The 22,680-nt window shown below is 41.5% G+C and overlaps 1 protein-coding gene, 1 long non-coding RNA gene and 1 other non-coding gene across 3 annotated transcripts; all 3 read right to left on the reverse strand.

The window, feature by feature from the left end:
- Positions 1-2,289: 2,289 nt before the first annotated feature.
- Positions 2,290-5,022, reverse strand: LOC130462861 (uncharacterized). Its single transcript, XM_056831824.1, has one exon. It carries the CDS (start codon positions 5,020-5,022, stop codon positions 2,290-2,292), a length of 2,733 nt encoding a protein of 910 aa, XP_056687802.1.
- A 7,165-nt stretch (positions 5,023-12,187) lies between these two features.
- On the reverse strand, positions 12,188-12,342 carry LOC130466372 (U4 spliceosomal RNA). The gene has a single exon (XR_008926605.1). It is a non-coding gene; the product is annotated as a U4 spliceosomal RNA (small nuclear RNA).
- Positions 12,343-12,689: 347 nt separating this feature from the next.
- LOC130466273 (uncharacterized) lies at positions 12,690-20,424 on the reverse strand. Its single transcript, XR_008926309.1, has 3 exons — positions 17,739-20,424; positions 17,227-17,506; positions 12,690-17,145 (listed from the first exon to the last, which is right to left on the reverse strand). It is a non-coding gene; the product is annotated as an uncharacterized lncRNA (long non-coding RNA).
- Positions 20,425-22,680: the final 2,256 nt, after the last annotated feature.

Consider the following 22,680-nt stretch of genomic DNA (forward strand, 5'->3'; position numbering starts at 1 on the left):
TTACATCAAGGGAAGTAAGATGAATGTCAACCCCAAACTGTCTAGCTGCAAAGATTGGGAGAAGAAGTTCTATTGGTTAAGAGTGCCGTCTGACTTTCCGATCCGGACCCGTTTTCACTTGCCCCGTCCTCATATGAATCACTATCCTGGTCGGGAGCTGGGTTTTAGAGAAAAGAGGGCGTATCAGTTTGTGTCCTGTTTGCATGATGACACCGGTTTACAGAATCTGTGACCGTTCCTAGATATTGGTTGCCTCCTGCCAAGTATATTTTGGCAAATGGGCCGTTGTCTGCAGTCGGCTTGTGCCACACCCATACTCTTGGTATGGTCGTGGGGCTGATAGCTTATCCCCCTTCTATTTTGTTCAAGTATGCTTTCGTTGTTTTGTATGTACTTCTGCTGTCTGTGTTTGAATATTTACGTGTTTTTCTTACCAGGTCTGCATACTCTTGATTTTGGTATTCTGGGTTTGGGAAAAGACGGTCGTCCTACCACCAATAATCCTCCAAATCTGAAGGGCGTGTTTTCCACCTTATCAACCTACGCAACCAGGGCCAACAAGAAACGAGGTTTATCGCGGGAGGAACCTGTTAGTGAATCTCCTGCCAAGAAAACAAAGAAGCTGAGTTCCTTGCCAGCCCCCAAGCCCCTTACTATTCGTGATCCGTCTGCTCGTTCTATCGGCGGTTGGGCTGTTACTTTTATGGTATGCTTTGGTCTTTTTTTCTTTGTATCTTTGTTGTTTTTAAAGAATTATCTTTCATAGGCGTGCAACTCTGCAGTGGAGCTTGTGAAGCTGTATCTCTGCTACCAGGAGCAGAATGAGGCCCTCCAGAAGAGGCAGGCTGATTTGAACTGACAGGTGGGTGATACTAAACGTGATCTGGATCAGAAATCCTCTGAGTTGGAGAGGTTAAAACGGCGCAACAAAGAGCTGGAGAATGTTGCGAACAAGCTGGCTGCAGAGGAGATAAAAAACAAAGAGCTGTCTGAGAGGCTGCAGGAGGCAGATGAAAAGGCCAAGGTTGCCTACAAAACCGGTGCTCGAGATGGTGCCTTGCGTTTTACCCGCAGCCAGACTTATAGCAAGCGCATTACTGACAGTCATAACGACGGCTGGTTTGCGGCTCATCGCTGTGGTGTGCATGGCATTGGTCTGACAAAGGAGGATTGCCAGGATATTGAGTATGCCTTTCTGGTGGAGCAGAAGCATAAGGATCCTACTGGTTGGGAGACACAAATCGTTCCCGAAGAGATTATTCAGAATGCTGATCCTTTGACTCTCCCTCCAATTGAGCTGAAAGAAGAGGATTACCTGGATCCTGCCCTGCTGTCTTCCAGTACCAACCAGACGGATCATCCACAAGATTGAAGATGCGGGCAGTCATCACCGGTATCGTCTTGTGGTTCATCTGGCGTTGCTGCTTTTAAAGATTAGCTTATTTTTAAACGCACTTTTGGTATTAGCTGTTTGTGGCACTTTTTGCCTTGAAACATTTTACGCTTGTTTTTGTAAACTTTGATTTGGTAAAGGGTACTTTACCTTGTGCCGTTTCTAACAGCTAACGAATGTTTTGGTGTTGGCTGTCGAATTTATTTTATCAGATGGTGTTGCTTTTATGCTTATGTTATTGTGTTGTTTGAATCTGTTTTTTGCTTATACATCACCCCGAGTCAGCAAGCTGGTACTAGTCTTGCTGACTTAATTTAAGGGTTTGATTCGCATCACCCCGAGTCAGCAAGCTGGTACTAGCCTTGCTGACCTACTTTAAGGGTTTGAATCACAATTTTTGATTATACATCACCCCGAGTCAGCAAGCTGGTACTAGCCTTGCTGACCTACTTTAAGGGTTTGATTCGTATCACCCCGAGTCAGCAAGCTGGTAGTAGCCTTGCTGACCTACTTTAAGGGTTTGAATCACAATTTTTGATTATACATCACCCCGAGTCAGCAAGCTGGTACTAGCCTTGCTGACCTACTTTAAGGGTTTGATTCGTATCACCCCGAGTCAGCAAGCTGGTAGTAGCCTTGCTGACCTACTTTAAGGGTTTGAATCACGATTTTTGATTATACATCACCTCGAGTCAGCAAGCTGGTAGTAGCCTTGCTGACCTACTTTAAGGGTTTGAATCACGATTTTTGATTATACATCACCCCGAGTCAGCAAGCTGGTACTAGCCTTGTTGACCTACTTTAAGGGTTCGATTTTGTTTGTTTTGAATTCTTCGACTTCCTTTCATTTCATGGACCATAACAGGCCTGGCTCAACCGGCCTTTTGGGTTACTGATTACACATAAAACTTTCTAAGGACGCTGACGTTCCACGAGTTTTTCAATGCGACTCCCCCCATATCCATCAGCCTAAAAGCTCCTGGTACGATTTCTTCCCATATCTGATAGGGCCCTTCCCAGTTTAGGGTTAATTTTCCTTGAACCTTTGCCTTGCCCGTAGCTGCAGTTCTACGGAGCACCGGGTCTCCTACTTCCAGCTGCCTGTGTTTTACTCTTTTGTTGTAAGTGTTACTTATACGCTGTTTGTATGCTGCTGACCTGATTTCTGCTCTGAGTCTGATCTCTGGGAGGAAATCCAGCTCCTGCCTTAACAATTGGCCGTTCTTGTCTTCTTCATAATGCTGGATCCTGAATGTGGGTAACCCTACTTCTGCTGGTATCACTGCTTCTGATCCGAAACATAGGCGGAATGGGCTCTCTCCCGTTGCTTCCTTAACGGTGGTTCTATTTCCCCAGAGTATTTCAGGAACAATATCGGCCCAACCAGCCTTATAGTCATCCAGCTTCTTTCTCATTGCTGCCAGTATCTGCTTGTTGGCAGCTTCTGCCTGCCCATTGCTTTGAGGATGGCAAACAGAAGAGTAGGCAAATTTTACTTTGTACAGACTCAAGAAACTTTGTACTGGCGAGCAATCAAACTGTACCCCGTGGTCCATAACGATTGCCATTGGTAATCCAAACCTAGTGATTATATTTTTCCATATGAACTTTTTGACCTGATTTGCAGTTATCTTTGCCACTGGTTCTGCTTCTATCCATTTGGTGAAATAATCAACTGCCACTATCAGAAATTTTCTTCCACCAGATGCCGTTGTGAATGGTCCCAGAATGTCCATTCCCCACTGGGCGAACGGTATTGGATTTAGGATTGGCATGAGATCGTTTGCAGGACGATTGATGACTGTCGAGAAAACTTGACATTTTTCACATCTCTTGACGTACTCTTGTGCGTCTGTTAACATTGTCGGCCAGTAGTATCCTTGCCTTTGGCATACCAGTGCAAGGGTTTTTCCTCCCTGATGATTTCCACAAATTCCCTCATGCATTTCTTCTATCAGTCGTGCCGATTCATACGCTGATATGCATCGTAACAAAGGCAAGCTGAAACCCCGTTTATAGAGTTGACCTCTGATGATTATGAACCAGCATGAGTTTCTAATCAACCTTCTTGCCTCCGTTTTTTCTGTAGGCAGTGTTCCATCTCTCTTGTATGTCCACATAGTGTCATACCATTCAGGTTGGCTCGTGATTACCATGACCTCTTTCCCCACTATCTCCGTACTCCTTCGATGCATGACTTCCATCATTACTGATTTGATCATAACACTTGAGCTGGCCAGTTTTGACAGGGAGTCTGCCAACATGTTCTCTGATCGGGGCACTAATTCTATTTCAAAACTTTCCAACTGTGCCACTGACTGTTTAAGCTTTTCGGCATATCGTTTCATGGATTCTTCCTTCGTTTCATACTCTCCTGAGATCTGGTTTGCTACCAACTGTGAGTCGGTTGTGAGTATGAGCCTACGAGCACCAGCCGCCATGCAGATTTGTATGCCAGCAATTGCAGCTTCGTATTCTGCCTCGTTGTTTGATGCCTGGAAAGAGAACTTAATAGCATACTCGAACTGGTCTCCTTCTGGTGAAGTAATTATTACCCCTGCTCCTGCCCCTGACTTGGTAACAGAGCTGTCTACTGCTACTTCCCATTTTCCTTCCTCTATTTCCTCCTCCTGATATGATGCTTCGACTATGAAGTCAGACAGTGCTTGGGCTTTTATAGCTGTTCTAGGCCGATATTCCATGTGAAATTCTGACAGTTCAATCGCCCATTTTAGGAGTCTACCTGATGTGTCCATTTTTTGCATTGCTTTCTCCAGTGGGTAGTTTGTGAGGACTTTAATTCCGTGTGCATCAAAGTAGGGTCTCAGTTTTCTGGCTGCAATCAGCACTGCCAATCCCAACTTTTCTATCAAGGAGTATCTCGTTTCTGCTTCTTGCAAGATGTGGCTGACAAAGTACACCGGTATCTGTGCTTTATCCTTCTCTATGATCAGTACTGCTGCTACTGTGTGCTGAGAAGCGGATATGTATAGCTGCAGCGTGTCTCCCTCCTCTGGTCGGGCTATCGTGGGTAAGGCTTGCAGGTGCCGTTTTACAGCCTCAAAAGCTGCTTGTTCTGTTTCTCCCCACTTGAATTTCTTGTTTTGCTTTAATACGTTGAAGAAGGGCAACGACTTATCTGCTGATTTGCTAATGAATCGGGTCAATGCGGCCATTCTTCCTGTTAACTTTTGCACGTCTTTTATGCAACCGGGCTCTGGTAAGTTCATAATTGCTTCTACCTTATCTGGGTTGGCATCAATTCCCCTTTCGCTTACTAGGAAATCCAAGAACTTTCCTGATCGGACCCCGAATACACATTTCTTGGGGTTTAACTTCATCCTAAACTTCCTCAGTGTTTCGAAGGTTTCTCTCAAATCATCAATGTGGTCGCTGGCCAATCGGCTTTTAACTATTGAATCATCCACATATACTTCTATGTTTCTCCCTTTCTGAGAAGCAAATACCCTATCCACCAGCTTTTGGTAGGTTGCTCCTGCATTCTTCAACCCAAACGGCATAGCCTTGTAACTGTACACCCCTGTTTCTGTGATGAAGGCGACCTTCTTTCTATCGGCCTTACACAAACTGATTTGGTGATACCCTGACACTAGTGGAAAAAGGGTCATTTGCATCGCACTTTTAAGCACATTTGCATCGCACATTGTGCGTGGCAAAAGATCTCGATGCAAATGACTAAAAGTCATTTGCATCGCACAAAATTGCGATGCAAATGACCCTTATTTGCGTCGCACATTAAGCAAATGTGCGTGGCAAATGACTTTTCAGGCACCATGTTGAAAAGTCATTTGCCACGCACATTAGCTTAAAGTGCGTGGCAAATGACTTTCAGGCGCCAAAAAAAAGTCATTTGCCACGCACAATAGCTTAATGTGCGACGCAAATGACAATTTGAGCGCCAAAAAATTAAGTCATTTGCCTCGCACATTAAGCTAACGTGCGTGGCAAATGACTTATTTTTTGCTTTTTTTTAAATTGGTTTTTTAATATTTTATTGGAAATTCCGACATGATCGTCTTTGAAAGTAGACGCTTCCCAATACCGGGAATACATTTATAAATAATACCTGTCACAATAGTTTACAACGTAATTAACGTTCCCAATAAAAGGCAATTAAATTCGTCATAGATCAACCAACATGTTACAACAAACATAAAATTACTACAACAAAGGTATCTAGCTAGAGATCGAGTTCATATTACAAATTAAGCTAAAAGTCGACATTGTTCATGAAGTAATCTGCCCAAAAATCTTTCACCTCATTAATCTCCTCCGGTGAATAAGGCAATGTTCTTGAAAAATCCTGAAAAAGTGTAAATAATTCAATTTATCAACGATCGATCAATATAATAGTTTTGGGTACTTATTACACGTTTAATATGCATATTTACAACTTTCTAAGGCTCTTTACAATCTATTATTTCACATTTAAGGCTAATTGGGTCGTTCTAGGACATTTTTAGGCAAATATGACGTTTTCGAACCCAACTTTGAACTAAAGAACCAAAGAAATGTTTTCAAACTTATTACACGTTTAATATGCATATTTACAACTTTCTAAGGCTCTTTACAATCTATTATTTCACATTTAAGGCTAATTTGGTCGTTCTAAGTCATTTTTAGGCAAAAATGAAGTTTTCGAACCCAACTTTGAACTAAAGAACCTAAGGAATGTTTTCAAACTTATTACACGTTTAATATGCATATTTACAACTTTCTAAGGCTCTTTACAATCTATTATTTCACATTTAAGGCTAATTTGGTCGTTCTAAGTCATTTTTAGGCAAAAATTTAGGGATATCTTACAGGTTTACAGCTATAATAGATGCATAATAATCGAATGAAACAGAAAAGAACAAAAGGATGAGACGATGAGTTCTTACCGGTTGTGGAAAACTGGAGCCCAGAACCAACAGTTCATTGCTAGGACACCATAGATATGCCAAAGGACAGAATACTCATAGTACGTCTTTCGATTATCCGTCAAAGGCAGCTTGTAGTTGACAAGAATGAAGAAAGATATCCAACCATGAAATTGTATAGCAAGATTGAGTGCAGAAAAAGAAACAGAAACAGGTTCCTGGAGAAACAAGTCGAAAATATTTGAACTTGCTAATTGAAGGACAAATAAAGTTAATACTACTGCAAAATAATCTAACATATTGCAACAAACAGGAACACATAAGAACCTGAATTCCATAAACACGACGAAAAGGCCATCTTCCGTGATACTTGACAGGCTTCTCGCCGAGCTTTCTTCTTTCCTCCTCTCTTGCAAGCATACAATAGTAGCGGCAATCACTGTGGCAATCCCATTGTTTCCATTTCAGATAGAGAGGTTCTTGGAGGTACCACCGACCATCAGAAATGTTACCATCAGCGGTGAATATGCAATGCTGAAAGCATTGTTGACTTCCAACACAACCCGTCTCCTGAAAATTCTCCACACAACCCCTGGAGAGATGAAGATATAAACAGTTGAAGATTTCTACCCAGTCAAGCATTATTGGAGATAATGACAAGCAACAGAATGGTTGAAAAGTGCAAATAAAGTTCATCAAAGCAATGGAGTACACAGCATCAAACACGACTAATAATAACGCCAAAACATTCACTGGAATCATTTCTAACACCAGCACTTTACTCCACTGAATTTGCTGATAAGTTACACTTTTAAGATATATGCTAAGCCTAGGAGAACAATCCCTCAAGAACATATGGCAGAAAAAAAAGTCCATCAACGCAAAGAGACATAAATATATAAGCACATGAAAATTCCACATTGCTACAAGTCCAGTAATCCACTCCTATTACCAATTAATTTGCTCTTTCAAATGGGATGTCACTTGGATCGTAACTCGTAAGTGTTAATACTGACCATCATTGTCTGTTAACTCAATTTTCTCAATCTCATTCTGAAATCTTTCTTCTTCCATTACTTTTTCAATACCTCTTCTGCTAAATGGAGACTGATTCTTAATCTAACAGCAATTATCTTTCAAAAACGCTTAGTTCTTTTTTCATTGCTTATCATCCTGGCATGGTTTCACCCACAAATTGAGGAATTCCAATTATCTACGCATATTGCTCTCTTCACTTAAAACAAATCAGTTACATTGTCACACACACACACCTCATTGACCACAAATACCTGAGATCTAGTGAGTCAAGCATGAGTATGGAGGTCGAACAACCAATCACCGAAAGACTCAGGGTACGATGACAGAACACCATCTGAAATCTATAAGAACTAGAATAGAATCAATCAATCAGTGAACTTGATGTAACCATCAAATCTTTAATTTCTATAATCCCGTCATTTTCCGAATTTCAATTATAATGTCCACAATTAAAATTAAAATACACAATTAAAATTCAATAAATATCAAAACTATTCAATACCTAAGAGAGGAGAGACGACAATGAACGAGGGCGGCTGAGTGGGTGGCGGCGTGGGCGGCGGCGTGGGAGGCGACCCTAAAAACGGAGCAGTGAGGGGAAGCAGTGAAGCGCGCAGCAGTGAGGGGAAGCTGAATTGTTCGCGCGCAGCAGTGAGGGGAAGTAGTGAACGCCGGCGCGACAACGATGGAAGGCGGCGAAGCAACGACGGCAGTGCCGCCGGTGAGAACAAAGCAGCTAGTGTTGGTGTTGGTGGTGGTTTCGTTGGGGAGGGCGCTAGTGTTGGTGTTAATTTGTCGAGCAATAACCTAAGTCAGATGAATATTCGTTTTGCAATTAAGGGTGAGCGCGAATTTGAAAAAAAAAATTAGTCATTTGCATCGCAGATTTATAATATTGCGTGGCAAATGACTCTAGGGTGCTCCTAGAGTCATTTGCCACGCAGAATTATAAATCTGCGATGCACTTAATTGAGTAATTTGCGTCGCAGATTTATAATTCTGCGTGGCAAATGACTCTAGGGTGCTCCTAGAGTCATTTGCCACGCAGAATTATAAATCTGCGATGCAAATGACTAAATTTTATGCTAAAATTTGTTATTTGCTTCGCATGTTCAGTATGGCCTGGCAAATGCGGGGATGCAAATAAGCCTTTTTCCACTAGTGTGAGAAGGCATCCAGGAAACTCAACAGAGCATGGCCACTGGTCGAATCTACCAGTCTATCGATTCGTGGCAACGGATAGCAGTCCTTGGGGCATGCCCCATTCAGGTTGGTAAAATCTACGCACATTCGCCAACTGCCATTTGACTTTTTTATTATAACCACATTGGCTAACCATTCGGGGTAGTCGCAAACTTCTATGAACCCTGCTTCCAGCAATTTTTCCACTTCTTCCCTTATTGCAGTATTTTTTTCATTGGAGAAATTTCTCTTCTTTTGCTTCACTGGCCTGACTGACTTGTCCACATTCAGACGATGCACTATAATGTCTGGGCTGATACCGGGCATTTCATCTGCAGAGAAGGAGAACACATCTGCATGTTCTCGCAGTAGGCCGATAAGATTGACCTGCTGATCTGTTTCCATATCGGCACCTATTCGTACCGTTTTCTCCGGAACTCCTTCTATCAACTCAATTTCTCGAGTTTCTCCATCTGCAGCCGGCCTTGGGATGCAAGCAGGCCTTTCATCAAAATTCTCCATACTGAGATCCCCTCTCTTTCTTTTGGCTGGCTTGTTTGCTTCTCGGGCGAGATTGGTTTTCGGCACCATCCTTCCTGGTGCCTTTATCGCTGTCAGATAACACGATCTGGCAGTCTCCTGGCTGCCATGTACTCTTTCCGTTCTTTTCAGATTCGAAAGATATATCATAGTCAAATGATAAGTGGACACCACCGCCTGGGCATCATGGATAAACGGTCGACCAATTATTACGTTATACGCTGCTGGTACCTTTATCACCAAAAAATCGACCATTAAGTCCCTAGCTGATACTCCTCTACCCACTTGAACCGGTAAACGGATACTGCCTTCGGGGTAGACGCTGGCTCCAGAGAATCCGATAACGGGATAGTTTACCCTTGCTAACTCTCCGTGATCTATGTTCAACTGGGTGAAAGCTTCCCAGAATATGATGTTCGCAGAGCTGCCTCCATCAATCAGGCATATCTTGACGGGGAAGTTTGCTATCTCGAGCTCCAGTACCAGCGGGTCATCATGGGGGTATATGATGCCGCGGCAATCCTCCGAGGTGAACGTGATGACCGGTAAGGGGGTTGGTTCCGGCCATTTCCTTGCACTATGGTAACTCACCAGGTGCCGGTGCTCCTCCAGATTCTTTATTGCCCCGCTAACTGTACCTCCATGCACGGGCCCTCCTGAAATCACCCAGATAGTGGGTCTCTTTCCCCTGTCAGCCCCTTCTTTACTCGTTTCCGGTAATGACCGGATTTCTTGTCGGGGTAGTGGTGCTTGTTCAATCCTACCAACGGGCTGTGAATACCCTGGCTGGGTAGGTATGTATGGGGCATGACTATGTGAACTGCCCTGCCTATTATTTCCTCCCAGACCCTCATGCCAGACCCTGTACTGGGACAGGTATCCCTTTCTCACCAGCTCTTCGATGTTATCTTTTAGCTCTTTACAATGCTCCGTGTAATGACCATGATCATTATGAAAAGCACAAAAATTCTTATTGTTACCTGGAGCATCCATCGGTAACGACTTTCTCCACGCTGCTGATTTGTTTACTGCGTAGATAGTGGCTCTAGCGGTGTTAAGTGGAGTGTACATCTGATAAGCCCCTACCGGCTGTCTATTCTGATACCCCCCTCTCTGCTGATGGCCCTCCTTTCTACCGTTATCTTTTCGGTAACTGTGTTGCTGTATGGGAACATGATCTTTCCTGGCCGATTGTACTGCCTGATTTCCCCCCATGGGTGATATTAGCATCAACTCATCACTTCTGATATACTCATTTGCTTTTCTCAAGCTTCCCCCAGCGAGGTAAATGATTTTTTTCTCAGGTATCTTTTGAACTCGCACTCTTGCATTCCTCTCAACAGAGCCAAAACGGCTATTTCTTGCTGTAAATCTAGTATGGTGATGGACTCGTTGTTAAACCGGGTAAGGTACTCTCTCAGCGGTTCTTTCGGCCTTTGTGAGATTGACATCAACTCTCCGGATGTTTTCTTTCGTTCAACTTTGCTAATGAACCGCCTCACAAAGTCCTCTTGTATCTGCCGAAAGCTGAATATCGATCAAGCCGGCAACTTCTTATACCAGTCGGCTGCCACCCCTGACAAGGTGGTTTGGAACACTTTGCACCACATGGCATCCGAGTCAGAATACAGCATCATGTGTTGTTCGAAAGCGGTGGAATGATTTTCGGGGTCTGTGGTTCCATTGTATTTGCACGTCGGCATCTTTACCTTCTCCATAGGCTGTTCCAGAATAGCCCTGCATAGCGGGGAGTCTTTGGGGTGTATGGTTCGTCTCATCGGCTCCTGATGAGGCATATATCCTTCGTATCTATTCCACCCAGGCTGCGGAGATTGCACGATGTACTCCTCGTGGTACGGCGTCGAATCCCTACCAGCAGGAACCGACCCCTCTTGCTCTGATATTGACTCTCGGCGTCTAGTGGACCTTTCTCTGCGCCGAGAACTATGCCTTTTCCTTCTGTCCGGATTTTCACTGCAGATAAGTATTGGTTCAGGTTGTGCTGGCAGTACAACTTCATGCTCTAGGGTTTCATATAGATTTCTAACTGGCATCGCGCCCGGGCGACTACCGGTAACCACTATCTGATTTCCTTCTGTCCTCCCTGAGGACAGTTCAGCCATTGCCTTCATGACGGCCGAAGCCGTCAGAAGCTGTTGTGGTGTGAACCTTTGGGACAACGCCGAGAGGTTGCTCTGTATCTGTGGGGGGGATGGAGAATCTTGTGCCCTTTCTTCCATGGACGTCTCATCCTCTATGAGCACGTCGTTCGGGTTTTCAAAACCTGGGGGGAATGCTTATCTGTGACTTGAGTACTTTCGGGAGAGGATTGGTAAGTGGTGTGACTTGGCTGGTTGAGACAGGTAAGCGAGAAGGTTTGACCATCGTGGATTGTGCTACTGGTGTTGGTGTGACTACTGCTGATTGTGGAAGATTGTTGTTTTTTCTAGATTTTTTGTTGTTGGTATCCATGGTGGCTGATTAGTTTGACAAGATTGGGAAGTCCCCTCATTCTAGCGCCAATTGTTCCGGTATGAATTGGGAACGGTTGGAGAGGTCTTGCTGATCGTGTAGTGCTGTTATCCTGATGATATCCTGCGCAGATAACAAAGATGAACTAGCCTCGAGGGTGATTCGAGGATCCCTCATCCGATGCTAAAGTCAGGTATGGTAAGTAATAAGTATTTTAGGTTTGGTGAAAATGATTGTGATTGCGTACCTTTTGTAATAAATGAAGCTCATATATATAGGCGTGGGTCGGGCGTACGGACAAATGGGTCCTACCCGATTGATAGCGACCCGTTGACTTCTTGATTGATCACGTGCCGCCTCCCTACCGACTTTTAGGAGATGCTGGTAAGGAATAATAGCTGCCGTTAAGGATTATAGGCTATTATCCTTAACTGATAGGGGATGCTACCAGCCAGCTGGTAGCACACCCGTACAGGCAGAGCCCACAATATATTTCCATTATATTATTGTGATCACTCTACAATAAAGCATTGATATATCTGCTTAAGAATTGAATAAAGCATTGATATATCTGCTGGTTGACCAGGATGATGAGAACAGTCATAAAATAAAGAAACTGTATCAATACGAGCTGTACTAGTATGTTTAAGAATGAAATTTTTTATATTTGAATTGTAAAGGCTTTTCCCTCAAGAGAGGGAGCCCTTCCAGAAATTCTCAACGGCCAAGGTCAAGCCAAGGCCGAAGAGGGGGTTTGGAAATAGTTTTCAACCAGCAATTGACGCGCCTCGGTTATTACCTCACTAGCTGCGTCATTGCCCCAAGCGCAAAGATAAGTTTGAAAGAAAGAAGTTTTTCGTTTATATGATGTTCTCATGTGATATTAAAGTCTTCATTTTATGATGTGGGACAACAACTTGAACCTTACAATCCTAGCTAAGGCCGAAGAGGGGGTTTTCTGTATTCTATGCATACTTGCGTAGTTGAGACGGCTATATGGAAGCAAAATCAAAGCATAGCAGTAGCACGCACCTTATTCCCGATCAAACAAATGCATCAATCTACAGTCTAATGTTCCAGCAGGCCAACAATAGCTAGAATATCGCTTCAATCAGGTAAGCACTAACTTAAATTTTAAGCACAACGCTTAGTTTATATAGTGCAACATTTGCTGTTTTAAGAATCAATCCCCCACATGGTGAAATGTAGAACATAGTATTATCCAACTGTTTAAAAGTCAACATAATCCATTAATCCCTTTTGATTATGTATTGTGTATTAGTATTGTGGAACACTTTGGACTATTTAACATAATTAGGTAGCGCAATGTGTATTAGTATTCTTTACAGTGGCTGATCACAACAATTTTCATGGTATCAAGCTAAAGAATAAGTGATTTTACTAAGATCTATCAATTAATCATCGAGTCTGGAAGTTGATTGGAAGTTTGCAGACAAGTTACCGAATAATAAAGGGAAAATGTTGTAAGAATGATCCCAAACAGTCACATTTACATAATTGTCGGTGTATTGAGTTATATTGGTCACTTCAACACCTTCCTAGTTCGTAGTTAGTAGCTGAAGCAATTCAAAGATGATCATGAATGTCATGATCTACAGTACAATGACTAGCCTAATCCAGATAATCGATAATTAATGTCAACGTTACAAATTTTATTAAACAACTTCATCCGAGCCCAGCATCAGAAGGATGCAATCCAAATCTTGCTAATTACTTCATCACCCTTTTTAAGTGAAGCCCTATGATGGTGTGAACAACTTGATGTTTTTGTGCAAAGATCTGAACAATCTGATTGTTTTTTTAGTCCTACTTTCATAACTAAAGGGATTAAATGAAACGATTACTACCTCCATTTCTTTTTGATGTATCCATTTGGAATCTGGTGTGGTTTTTAAGAAAATTGAAATATTGGTTTGTATAGGTATAAGTGTAATGATTGGGTGTAAAATAAATGATTGGGTGCAAGAGATTATAATAAATAAAGGAGTGAGAAAATAATAAAGAAATAAGGTAAGAGAGAGGAGTGATAATGATGGGTGATAAAGGAGGTGAGAGAGTGGCTATATGGGGAAGGGAAAATAATTAAATATTATGGGTGGGGAAAATTAGGTGGGAATATGGGTAGAATCTTTAGGTATTTTGGTAATTAGATAGAAATGTAAGGGTATTTTAGGATAAAATGTATGTCCAAAAATAGAATAGATTCTAAATGGATACAACAATATGAAACGCTTAAAATGGAAACGAATACAACAAAAAGAAACGGAGGGAGTATCTCATAAGCTCATTGGTTAAAACTACCTCCGTTTTAAAATGATTCTTACACTTTCCGTTTTAGTTCGTTTCATAATGGCTTAACATTTTGTTTTATTCTATTTTTGGACATGAAAAATTACTATCTTACCCTTCTTACCCACAATATTTACAATTTTCCACTCACTTTCTCATACTTTATTTATTTTTTCTTACATCCACCAAACTTATTACGAGCGATTTCTGACAATAATGCTTAACAATGTTAAAGTTCCCAAAATATGTCCATTTCTTATACTTTATCTGTCCCAGATTAGTTGTTACACTAACCTTTGCACAAAGTGTAGGTAATAAGTGATTGTTTGGTTATCAAATGTTATTTTATTAAAAAAAGTAGAAGTGATAGAAGTTAGTGGAGTATTTTTTTTAATTGAATAAGAGAGGGTGTGGGGACAAAAAAAATATTTAGTGGGAAGAGAGAGACAATATAATAATTGTGGAGTCATTCCTAATTTAGAAATGTAACAACTTATATGGGACGGACGAAAAAGAAAAGTGTAACAACTAATCTGGGACGGAGGGAGTATAATTCTCAACATACCGTCCACGTCAACAATTAGACCTGCCGATTTTTTCTTTAATGACTCAGCACAAAACCGCTAACTCAGGCCCTGTTCGGCACTATTTTGGTTTTTGAGTTTTTTGTTTTTAAAAAACAAACAACTGATTATATAGGTTTGGTTTTATGCTTTTAAAAAACAAAAATAAAACACGTTTGACAGGATAGCCATAACTAATACCATAAGTTAACAAGACGAACCAGTAACAAGATACGGAGAAAGAAATAATCAATGAAATTGTCTCCTTTATATTTTAATTTATTTATTCTCATCAAAATTAGTATATTTAAATGGTTACAAATAATAGTACATCAATATTCATAAAAAATCAATGGAATTTAATGTTGGCTTCTTCAAACATTATGTGATGGAGTTTTTTTCCGGCGCCGTCAGTAAACACGTTCTTTTTCACCCCTAACTACGGAAAAAATGGACTCGTCAAGTTTATTGTCTAAAATTGGCTTGTGTCGTCAACGAGGATGGAGTTGAAGGTACCAGATCTATGGAGTTGAACGAAATTATTTTTGTGATAGGTAATTGAGATGTTACGGATGCGATCTATGACGAGTTGAAGGAGATTCGAAATAATTGAACAACTGAGGAAAAGACATGGAGGAGAGAGAAAGTATAAGTTATTGGAGAGGAAGAAAGTAAAATGGCAGAAAGAGCTATGAACAAAGAGAGTATGCAGAAGAGCAATGGAGGAGAGAGAGAAAGTAAGAGGGGTTAGAGACTTAGAGGGCAGAGAAAGTGGTTGACAACTGTACTCTACAGTTGTTTTAAAAATCATTTTTCCTAAAACCACTAAAAGTGGTTTACCTTTTTCCGTTTTGTTTTTGTCAAAACTATTAAGAATCCGTTTTTTTAAATGATATTGCCGAACTAGTTTCGTTTTGTTTTTTTAATTAAAAAACGGAAACCGAGCAAACCACAACGGTGCCGAACATCACCTCAATTAGCGGTTTTGTTGTAAGTATCGCTGACTGAGTCCACGATTTTGACTTGAACCCGAAATCAATTAGCGATTTTATTATTACTCCATATTTTTAACTCTTGTTCCCTACTTTCACTAACAATTGGGGGAGTTTAATAAGAAACAAACAGAGCATCTTCCTCTTCATCAAAGGCAACAAGTATGCAATCCCTCGATTGCTTCTCACCTACCTTACTGAAGCCCGTCAACAGCCTGCCTACCACCTCCACCCACAGCCACCGTCTATAGCCGCCCCTCGCCTCCGTTTGACCGTTCCTTAGCTTCGCCTCTGCACCACCCAATGAATAAATTGATCCCCATTTTTGCTCTTTTTAAATTGATGTATGATTATGGTATGAATTGTTGGTTTTGGGGAAAACATGTCGATACAGTAGGAGAGAGATTGAGGGTCTTGATTTCAACAATGAAATTCTTTCATTTTCTACCTTTTCCCCTTATTTTTACCCCATTGAAAACTAAAGATAAAATTGGCTTGAAATCTTGAATAGAAACTTCAAGATATTTAATAGTAGTAGACTTGATCAAACGTCGGGCCGGGCCTAGGCATAAAAAATCAGCCCGGTATGTCGGCCCGGGCCAAGATTCGGGTAAAAAAATTGTGCCCAAAGCCGCTATTTTCGGGCCTAAAATACCTGGCTTTTCGGGCCATTTTCGGACCGGGCCAAATTTATGACTAAAAAAGTGTATTTTTATGTTTCCCAAACCCGTCCAAAAAAATTGAATTTTCGGGCCGGGAAATCTGCCCAAACCCGCAAAAAATTCGGGCGGAGCGGGCTGGGGCGACGGGCCGAGCTCGTCTTGGTCAGGTCTAAGTAGTAGTATGAATTGAACAAGTAGAAGAGTTCTAGTAGTGGCGCGTTGTTGAATTCCTCGTAAATATGTAGGTGTTCTAGAGTAACAAGACGAAGTTAATGTAGCAAACTAGTTATTGGACCCGTTCACAGAACGGGCTTGGTATATGTTGGTTAACCTTAATGTGTTATATTGAAAGTTCATTTATGTTGTTAGTGTGACTTTGTTTAGATGTTCCATTTTCATAAGGGTGGCTTTGGTGTGTTGTTAGGTGGGTGAAAAAATATGTTTTGTGTAGTTGTTTTTGTTTTTGGTGGTGTTGGGTGTTCGTATAATACTTTGTGTTTGCCTTTGTTGGTGTATTTCATTAGCCCATTAGGAAACATAATGTCTACAGATTTTTGACGACAAATTTCTTTTTGAGACTACAATTAAGAAGAGATGTAAATTTATTCGACATAAACCCAGGAGTGAAATCTAAGAGACTAAATTAAAAGGTGCATTCTGACAGTACAATTGGAAGGAGTTGTTAACATTTGACACCACTAACAGAATTAATGACAAACTAATTAAACCTAGCTAAATAATCAACCAACTCACAACAAATACTTTTATGGAAACCGGTAGTTACGTTGTTGGTAATAAATCCTGATTAACCCTTCTTTGTTGGTATTAAAAAAGTGTAGATTTTCAAGGGGAAATGATAAATCCAAGGAATAATTCACTTCTTCCAAGGAAATCATCTTTGAAAAAATATGGATTTCCTTGGAAGAAGTTAAAATTTCCTTGGATTTATCACTTCCCATTTTCAAGTGAGGCAAAACGACTTTTTATTTGTGACAGACATTTTATCTTTGGATCATCATTTATGAGTTTAGTATGTAGTCCGTGAGCTGGATTAGGTCTTGGTTTGCAGTTGGTGTTGTGCTTGTTGTAGGTATCTACTTTGTGATAGTCCTGTTGCATTTTAGTAACATGTTAATATAACATTATATGAACAATACATGTATAGCCTTCTCTTTTTATTTCTTTTAGTACCTCTCTTCCCTTGTCGTTTTGCAGCTATTTTGTCATCTGTTTCAACATGGAAGAACTTAATAACAGTTAGCTCTTGTATGTATCCTTTGTTATTGACTTTGAGCTTGAGTGTACATTTTTTCCCGATGCATTGTTGTAGCTCTTTTGAGTCCTTCTTTGCACATTTTTCCGCTTTTGCAATGTAGTTATTGTATCTTTCACCTCAGTTGGTTAGTTTGTTTGTTTTGGTAAGTTGAGTTGAGTTGAGTTACCTGCTCATAAATCTTCATCATTGATGTTACTGGTTTGACAAAAATAAGAAACAGTTAGACATCTCTTATATGGGAAATATACATTCATTTCACAAGGCAGCTTAGCTTCTTTAAAGTATTACTAACACAGCGTAAATAGTGAGGAACAACTCTCCAAAGTGATTGCTCAACAATATGCAAACCCGCAAGAGAAATTCCACTTTGAGAAAGAACAATCCCGAAATTTATGCTTGCTTTTATCTAAAGGTCAAACAATATTACCTGCTCTAGCTTCATCTACTTTGAGAAAGAACATTCCCCGAAACGTATGCTTATTTTTATCTAAAGGTCAAGCAAGATTACCTGCTCTAACTTCATCTATCGGAGTTGGTTTATGCCTTCTAAGCTCATATGTTTGCAAAACTGGAGTTATTTCTCTTACCTGAAAAAATTAATCTACAAAATCAATTAAGCAGTAGTAAAACTGAAATTGTGCAAGGTTCAACGCAGTACAGTACCAGATCTTCAATCATCATCTCCGTATCTTCATGACTAAGAACAGGTCTATCATTATACTCTAAAAGATGTTGCACAAAATATTTAGGGTTGCAAAACTTGTTAACAACTCAAAGACAACCAACAGCATCAAACTTGCAGCCATGACATCTGTAGACACCTACTTTTGTCCCCATTCCCGAAAGGGAAGGTTCGATAATGAGAACATAAATCTCCACTTGACAACGCATCTCCTATAAAATAACGAATCTCAATCACCCTTTTCATTTCACCCGAAACCTGCTATTTATAGAAATCTGCTATTTATAGAAACCTGCTATTTATGGAAACCTGCTAAAAGTAGTAACTGCCGTAATGGGTAGTTGTTAAAAGTGGCAAGTCATAAAAGATAGAAACCTGTCAGAATTAGGTGTTGCACTCCAACATAAATCCTAAATGAGATAGAAATTGCGAGAGAATCCTATTCCTAATACGATTCGAAAATAAGAGTTACGTATTAATTAAAATCCTAACGAGCCTAGAGTTCGTAACGGGCCCAGACGCATTCCCTCATAAAATTAATACGCACTAAAAGACTCGATTAAGTCTCATACACTCCGGATTCTAAGAGTCTGAATCTGACAAAGAAACGGCCCAGACCCTATTTTCAACGCCTGGCTCTGGGCGCCGAAATCTTCGGCGCCTAGCCCTGGGCGCTGAAATTACCTGGGACGTGTTCTTTCCTAATTCCTCGTGGATTAGAGTTCTACAATTCTATCTTTCCACGAACTCTTTTCTATAAATATGGCCCCAAGTTCGACGTGAAAGGAACACAACACACAATTCATATTCTGAGTATTGACTCTAAACCCCTAAGCCTAAGCCTCACACTGCGAAATTAATCACGCGTTATGTCGCAATCGATCCAGAAATCGAACAGAACGTATCCTGTCCCATAATTTGAGATTCGTTAAATAAAAGGAGAAATAGAAAAGTCAAAGTGGTTAGTTTTCTGAGAACCGTGGCGCACCTCTCAAGGGTGCGTCGTAATGTGTCCCTTTTCCATGGTTTAATTGCTTTCCTCTCCCTTTTTTATGAACTGTTAAACTAATTAAATCTGATTGTTCTATCACGCCTAATAAAGATAACATTTATGGGAAATTGGATTATCATGCTAGGTCCCTTAATACAATCTAAATCAGATAATCGCGCTCGATCTAGTATTATATGTTGCATATTGTTAAAATCAACTCAGATTAGTTTAATAGTTAACGCATGTCCCTTCAATTATTTATGCTGAGCTAGTAAGGATATCCTGCCTCTGGAGTTATCGAAGAGCGAGTACTCCTCTCGGTAGTTACAGTCCCCCGAACCCTCAATCTCTACCTTGCGGGTGTATGTTGAGAGATCCCCACACCAGGGATCACAAGGGAACCTACGGCCGTCGTGGTCAAACATAATTGCACTCCCTTTATGTCACGATAACCGAGTTTTGTCAGTTTTTCTCATTATCGTTAAAAACTGAATGGCGACTCCTATATTACTAGTCAATTGGGTGTAAACTCACAAGAAATCCAATTACACTTTATTTGACAAAAAAGAAGCGTCACACCCACGAGGGACGAGGTCACGCATTAGCCTCGTGCTTTTTTGCCCCCCTCACAGTGGCGACTCCATTGGGGATAGTGAAGGAAATACTCGTGCTTGTAGGTAATCAAAATAGCCGAAGGGTGAAACGATCCTACCCCGCGTTTATTTCCCCATCAAGTTGGGACGACCTGAAAATCAGCATATTAATGTGAACGGGCAGAACCGCATAACGAATCTTGGCTCCCTCAGGGAGTTAGGACTAAGGATACCCATCGCCAACCGGGGGGTGCATACGCTTCGAATGTTGTCCACTCGGCACTTTCGCTAGTAGTACACCCGTCCCAAACCCAATCGCTCGCCCAATAGGTCCCTCTCATTGGTGCATGCCCCCTTGGCTTACATCGTGATTGGCCTCTTGGGCGAAATTCGTCTGTTGAAGGCACTACCTCGACCGGGGCATGTGTTGGATCTGCGATAGAAGCGGTACCAAGCCAGGCGCAAATACTACCCATAGAAGCCTATCATAAACTACATGACATATTATTATTGCCTCATGATGCAATGTTAGTTATGTGTAGCGAAATGTATGATTGTGTGTGACAAACAATGTTAGAAACCAACGACCTTAAAAATTGTCCAAACATTCATAAACAAATTGGCCAAAGAGTTATACCGAAATACGTGTTCCGCAAACCCGAACGATCGCCACAAAAATAAGCGACACTCGGGATGGCCTGTAACGAATCTCACAAACACTGCACAACGCGTAAAGGACGTTATTAGGCAAGCACGCTAAATCAAAGTCGCATAACGAGAACCAGCCAGGGACGCATTTTCAACGCCCCTGGCTGGGCGCCATAATTTCTCACGCCCTATGCTAGGCGCTGAAGTTGCTGCCTGGCCTTTTGGTCAGGCGCAGCAGCCTCGGTGCCCGCGCAAAAAATATGTAGCAAAAAAAAACCATTCGTAAAAATTGCTGCAAGGGCGTATGAAAAGCACTCGATTCTTAAAGCGGCTAAAAAAAATATATAAATAACTCTTTGTGTCGTTATTAGACCTCCTACGACGACAATGCTCGGCACCAAAACCGAACATGCCAATAACTATGAATGTCACAATGGGCAAGTGTTTCGAAAATCCAAAGAATGACCAAAAGAAAGAGCCAAAAAGTGTACCAACAAAAGAAAGAGCGAAAAAACCAATAGAGAGAGTCAAAGTCTAGACTAAGTAATGCTTGAAACTTTGGGGCCTAAACTTTAGCTTATCTGATGCATAGGACTGGTCCTGCCACTTGGTGCCGATCGGGAAATCAAAGGTTAGTGCGTCTCGAAGATACATCGCCAACACCAGGTTTAGTGACTCCAAGCTCCGTCCGTCATCCCTCATTTCAAGGATCTCCGCTTCCCCAACCTTGATTCGCACCCTCAAACATGTCCATCGAAGAATTGCAAGACCAGATGGCCCAAATGACCCAACTCATGGGCCAACTGAAAATGGAAAACGAAGCCTTAGCGGCTGCACAAGCCAAAAATGACCTCGATAACGAGAAGAGGATTGAAAAAATGGTCCTACAGCAAACCATGGGGAGCAAGTACTTCTCCCTCGATCCTGAACCTTTTCCTGGAAAACTACCAGAAAAGTTTAGTTCATCTGACTTACCAAAGTTTAAAGCCACGGACAATCCCCGTGATCATCTATTGAGCTTTAAGAATGCCATGAACTTGAAAGGCGTTGACAAGTCCATGTATTTACCTGCCTTTCCTTTGTCCTTGGAACCTGTGCCGCTCAAATGGTACTACCACCAGGACCCTAAGCTCTTCCCCACTTGGGAAGACTTTGTCAATGTCTTCATCAAGAAATACTCGTCGAACATGGATTTTCAAGTCACCATGCGCGAGCTGAAAGTTCTCTTCCAAAAGAAAAATGAAGGTTTCACAACCTACTTTGCTAGATGGAGGGACCAGGCGGCCCAACTAATCAATAGGCCTCCCGAAACAGAATTGGTCCAAAAATTCATTGACAACCTGGACCCGGCTTACAGACAACACCTTAGGTACCTGAGACTTGACACTTTCAAAAGAGTTTATGATGTGGGAATAAAGATCGAGGACGACCTCGCAAAAACAATACAAAGTAAACCCGCATACAAAAGCAACACCTACAACAGGGGCAACACATCCCAAGCCCAAGAAGTCCATGCCGTAGAGGAGACACCCGCCCGAAGAAGCCCTGGAAGATGGATCCGAGACCGAAAGTTTGCCCCACTCGGGTCGACTCTGGTACAAGCCTTTGAAAGACTAACCAATCAAGGAAAGTTGAGACCTATAGGCCCCACCCGTGACCCTCCTGTCAAGGGAAAATATTGGGTCGAAGGTACTTACTGCAAATTCCATCAAGGAAATGGGCATGACACTGAAAAATGCTGGAATCTAAAACATACGATCCAGGACATGATAGAGGATGAAGTGATACCGCTCCCTAACGTTGGCAAACCAAACAACAACAAAAGCCCACTCGGCTCTTGTCACGTCTCTCTCGACCAACCAGAAATGAGAACTTCGACCCTACGATGTATATTACACCTCAAGGTGCACCACTCGCTGTGGTCCCTATGGATCGACTCGAGAGAGAAGTGTGTGGTGTGTGGGATGATGATGAAGGAAATAATGCCCTTGGTCCAAGTATGCATTCAATGTTAAGTCTAATAAATGCGGTTCAGTATTAATTAACAAGTTAATAATTCAGTGAGATCAAGTGAGCTGAATGCCTAGCTAGAGGCCGCTTCAGTTCAAGTGGAATTAATGATATTAATCCACAGCTTACTCTTAACTGAACCCGTAGGGTCACACAAATAGTACGTAAACGGATCAAGTATTTAAAGGCATTAAATACTCCATCTATGGATATTCGGAATCGACGGATCTTGGTTTCAGTGGGAGCTGAGATCGTCACAGGCAAGAAATGAATACTCCGGAAACGATGATATTGCCGGAAACGGAAATATGGATCGTATCGGAAATATAAATATTATCCAAGTCGTAGATGTTGCCGAAAACGGAAACATGGTACGTATCGGAAAATATTATTGGAAATGGAAATATTGCCGGAATCGGAAATATTGCCGGAAACGGAAATATTG

Source organism: Spinacia oleracea, chromosome 1 (assembly GCF_020520425.1).
Source record: "Spinacia oleracea cultivar Varoflay chromosome 1, BTI_SOV_V1, whole genome shotgun sequence".
Lineage (NCBI taxonomy): Eukaryota > Viridiplantae > Streptophyta > Magnoliopsida > Caryophyllales > Amaranthaceae > Spinacia > Spinacia oleracea.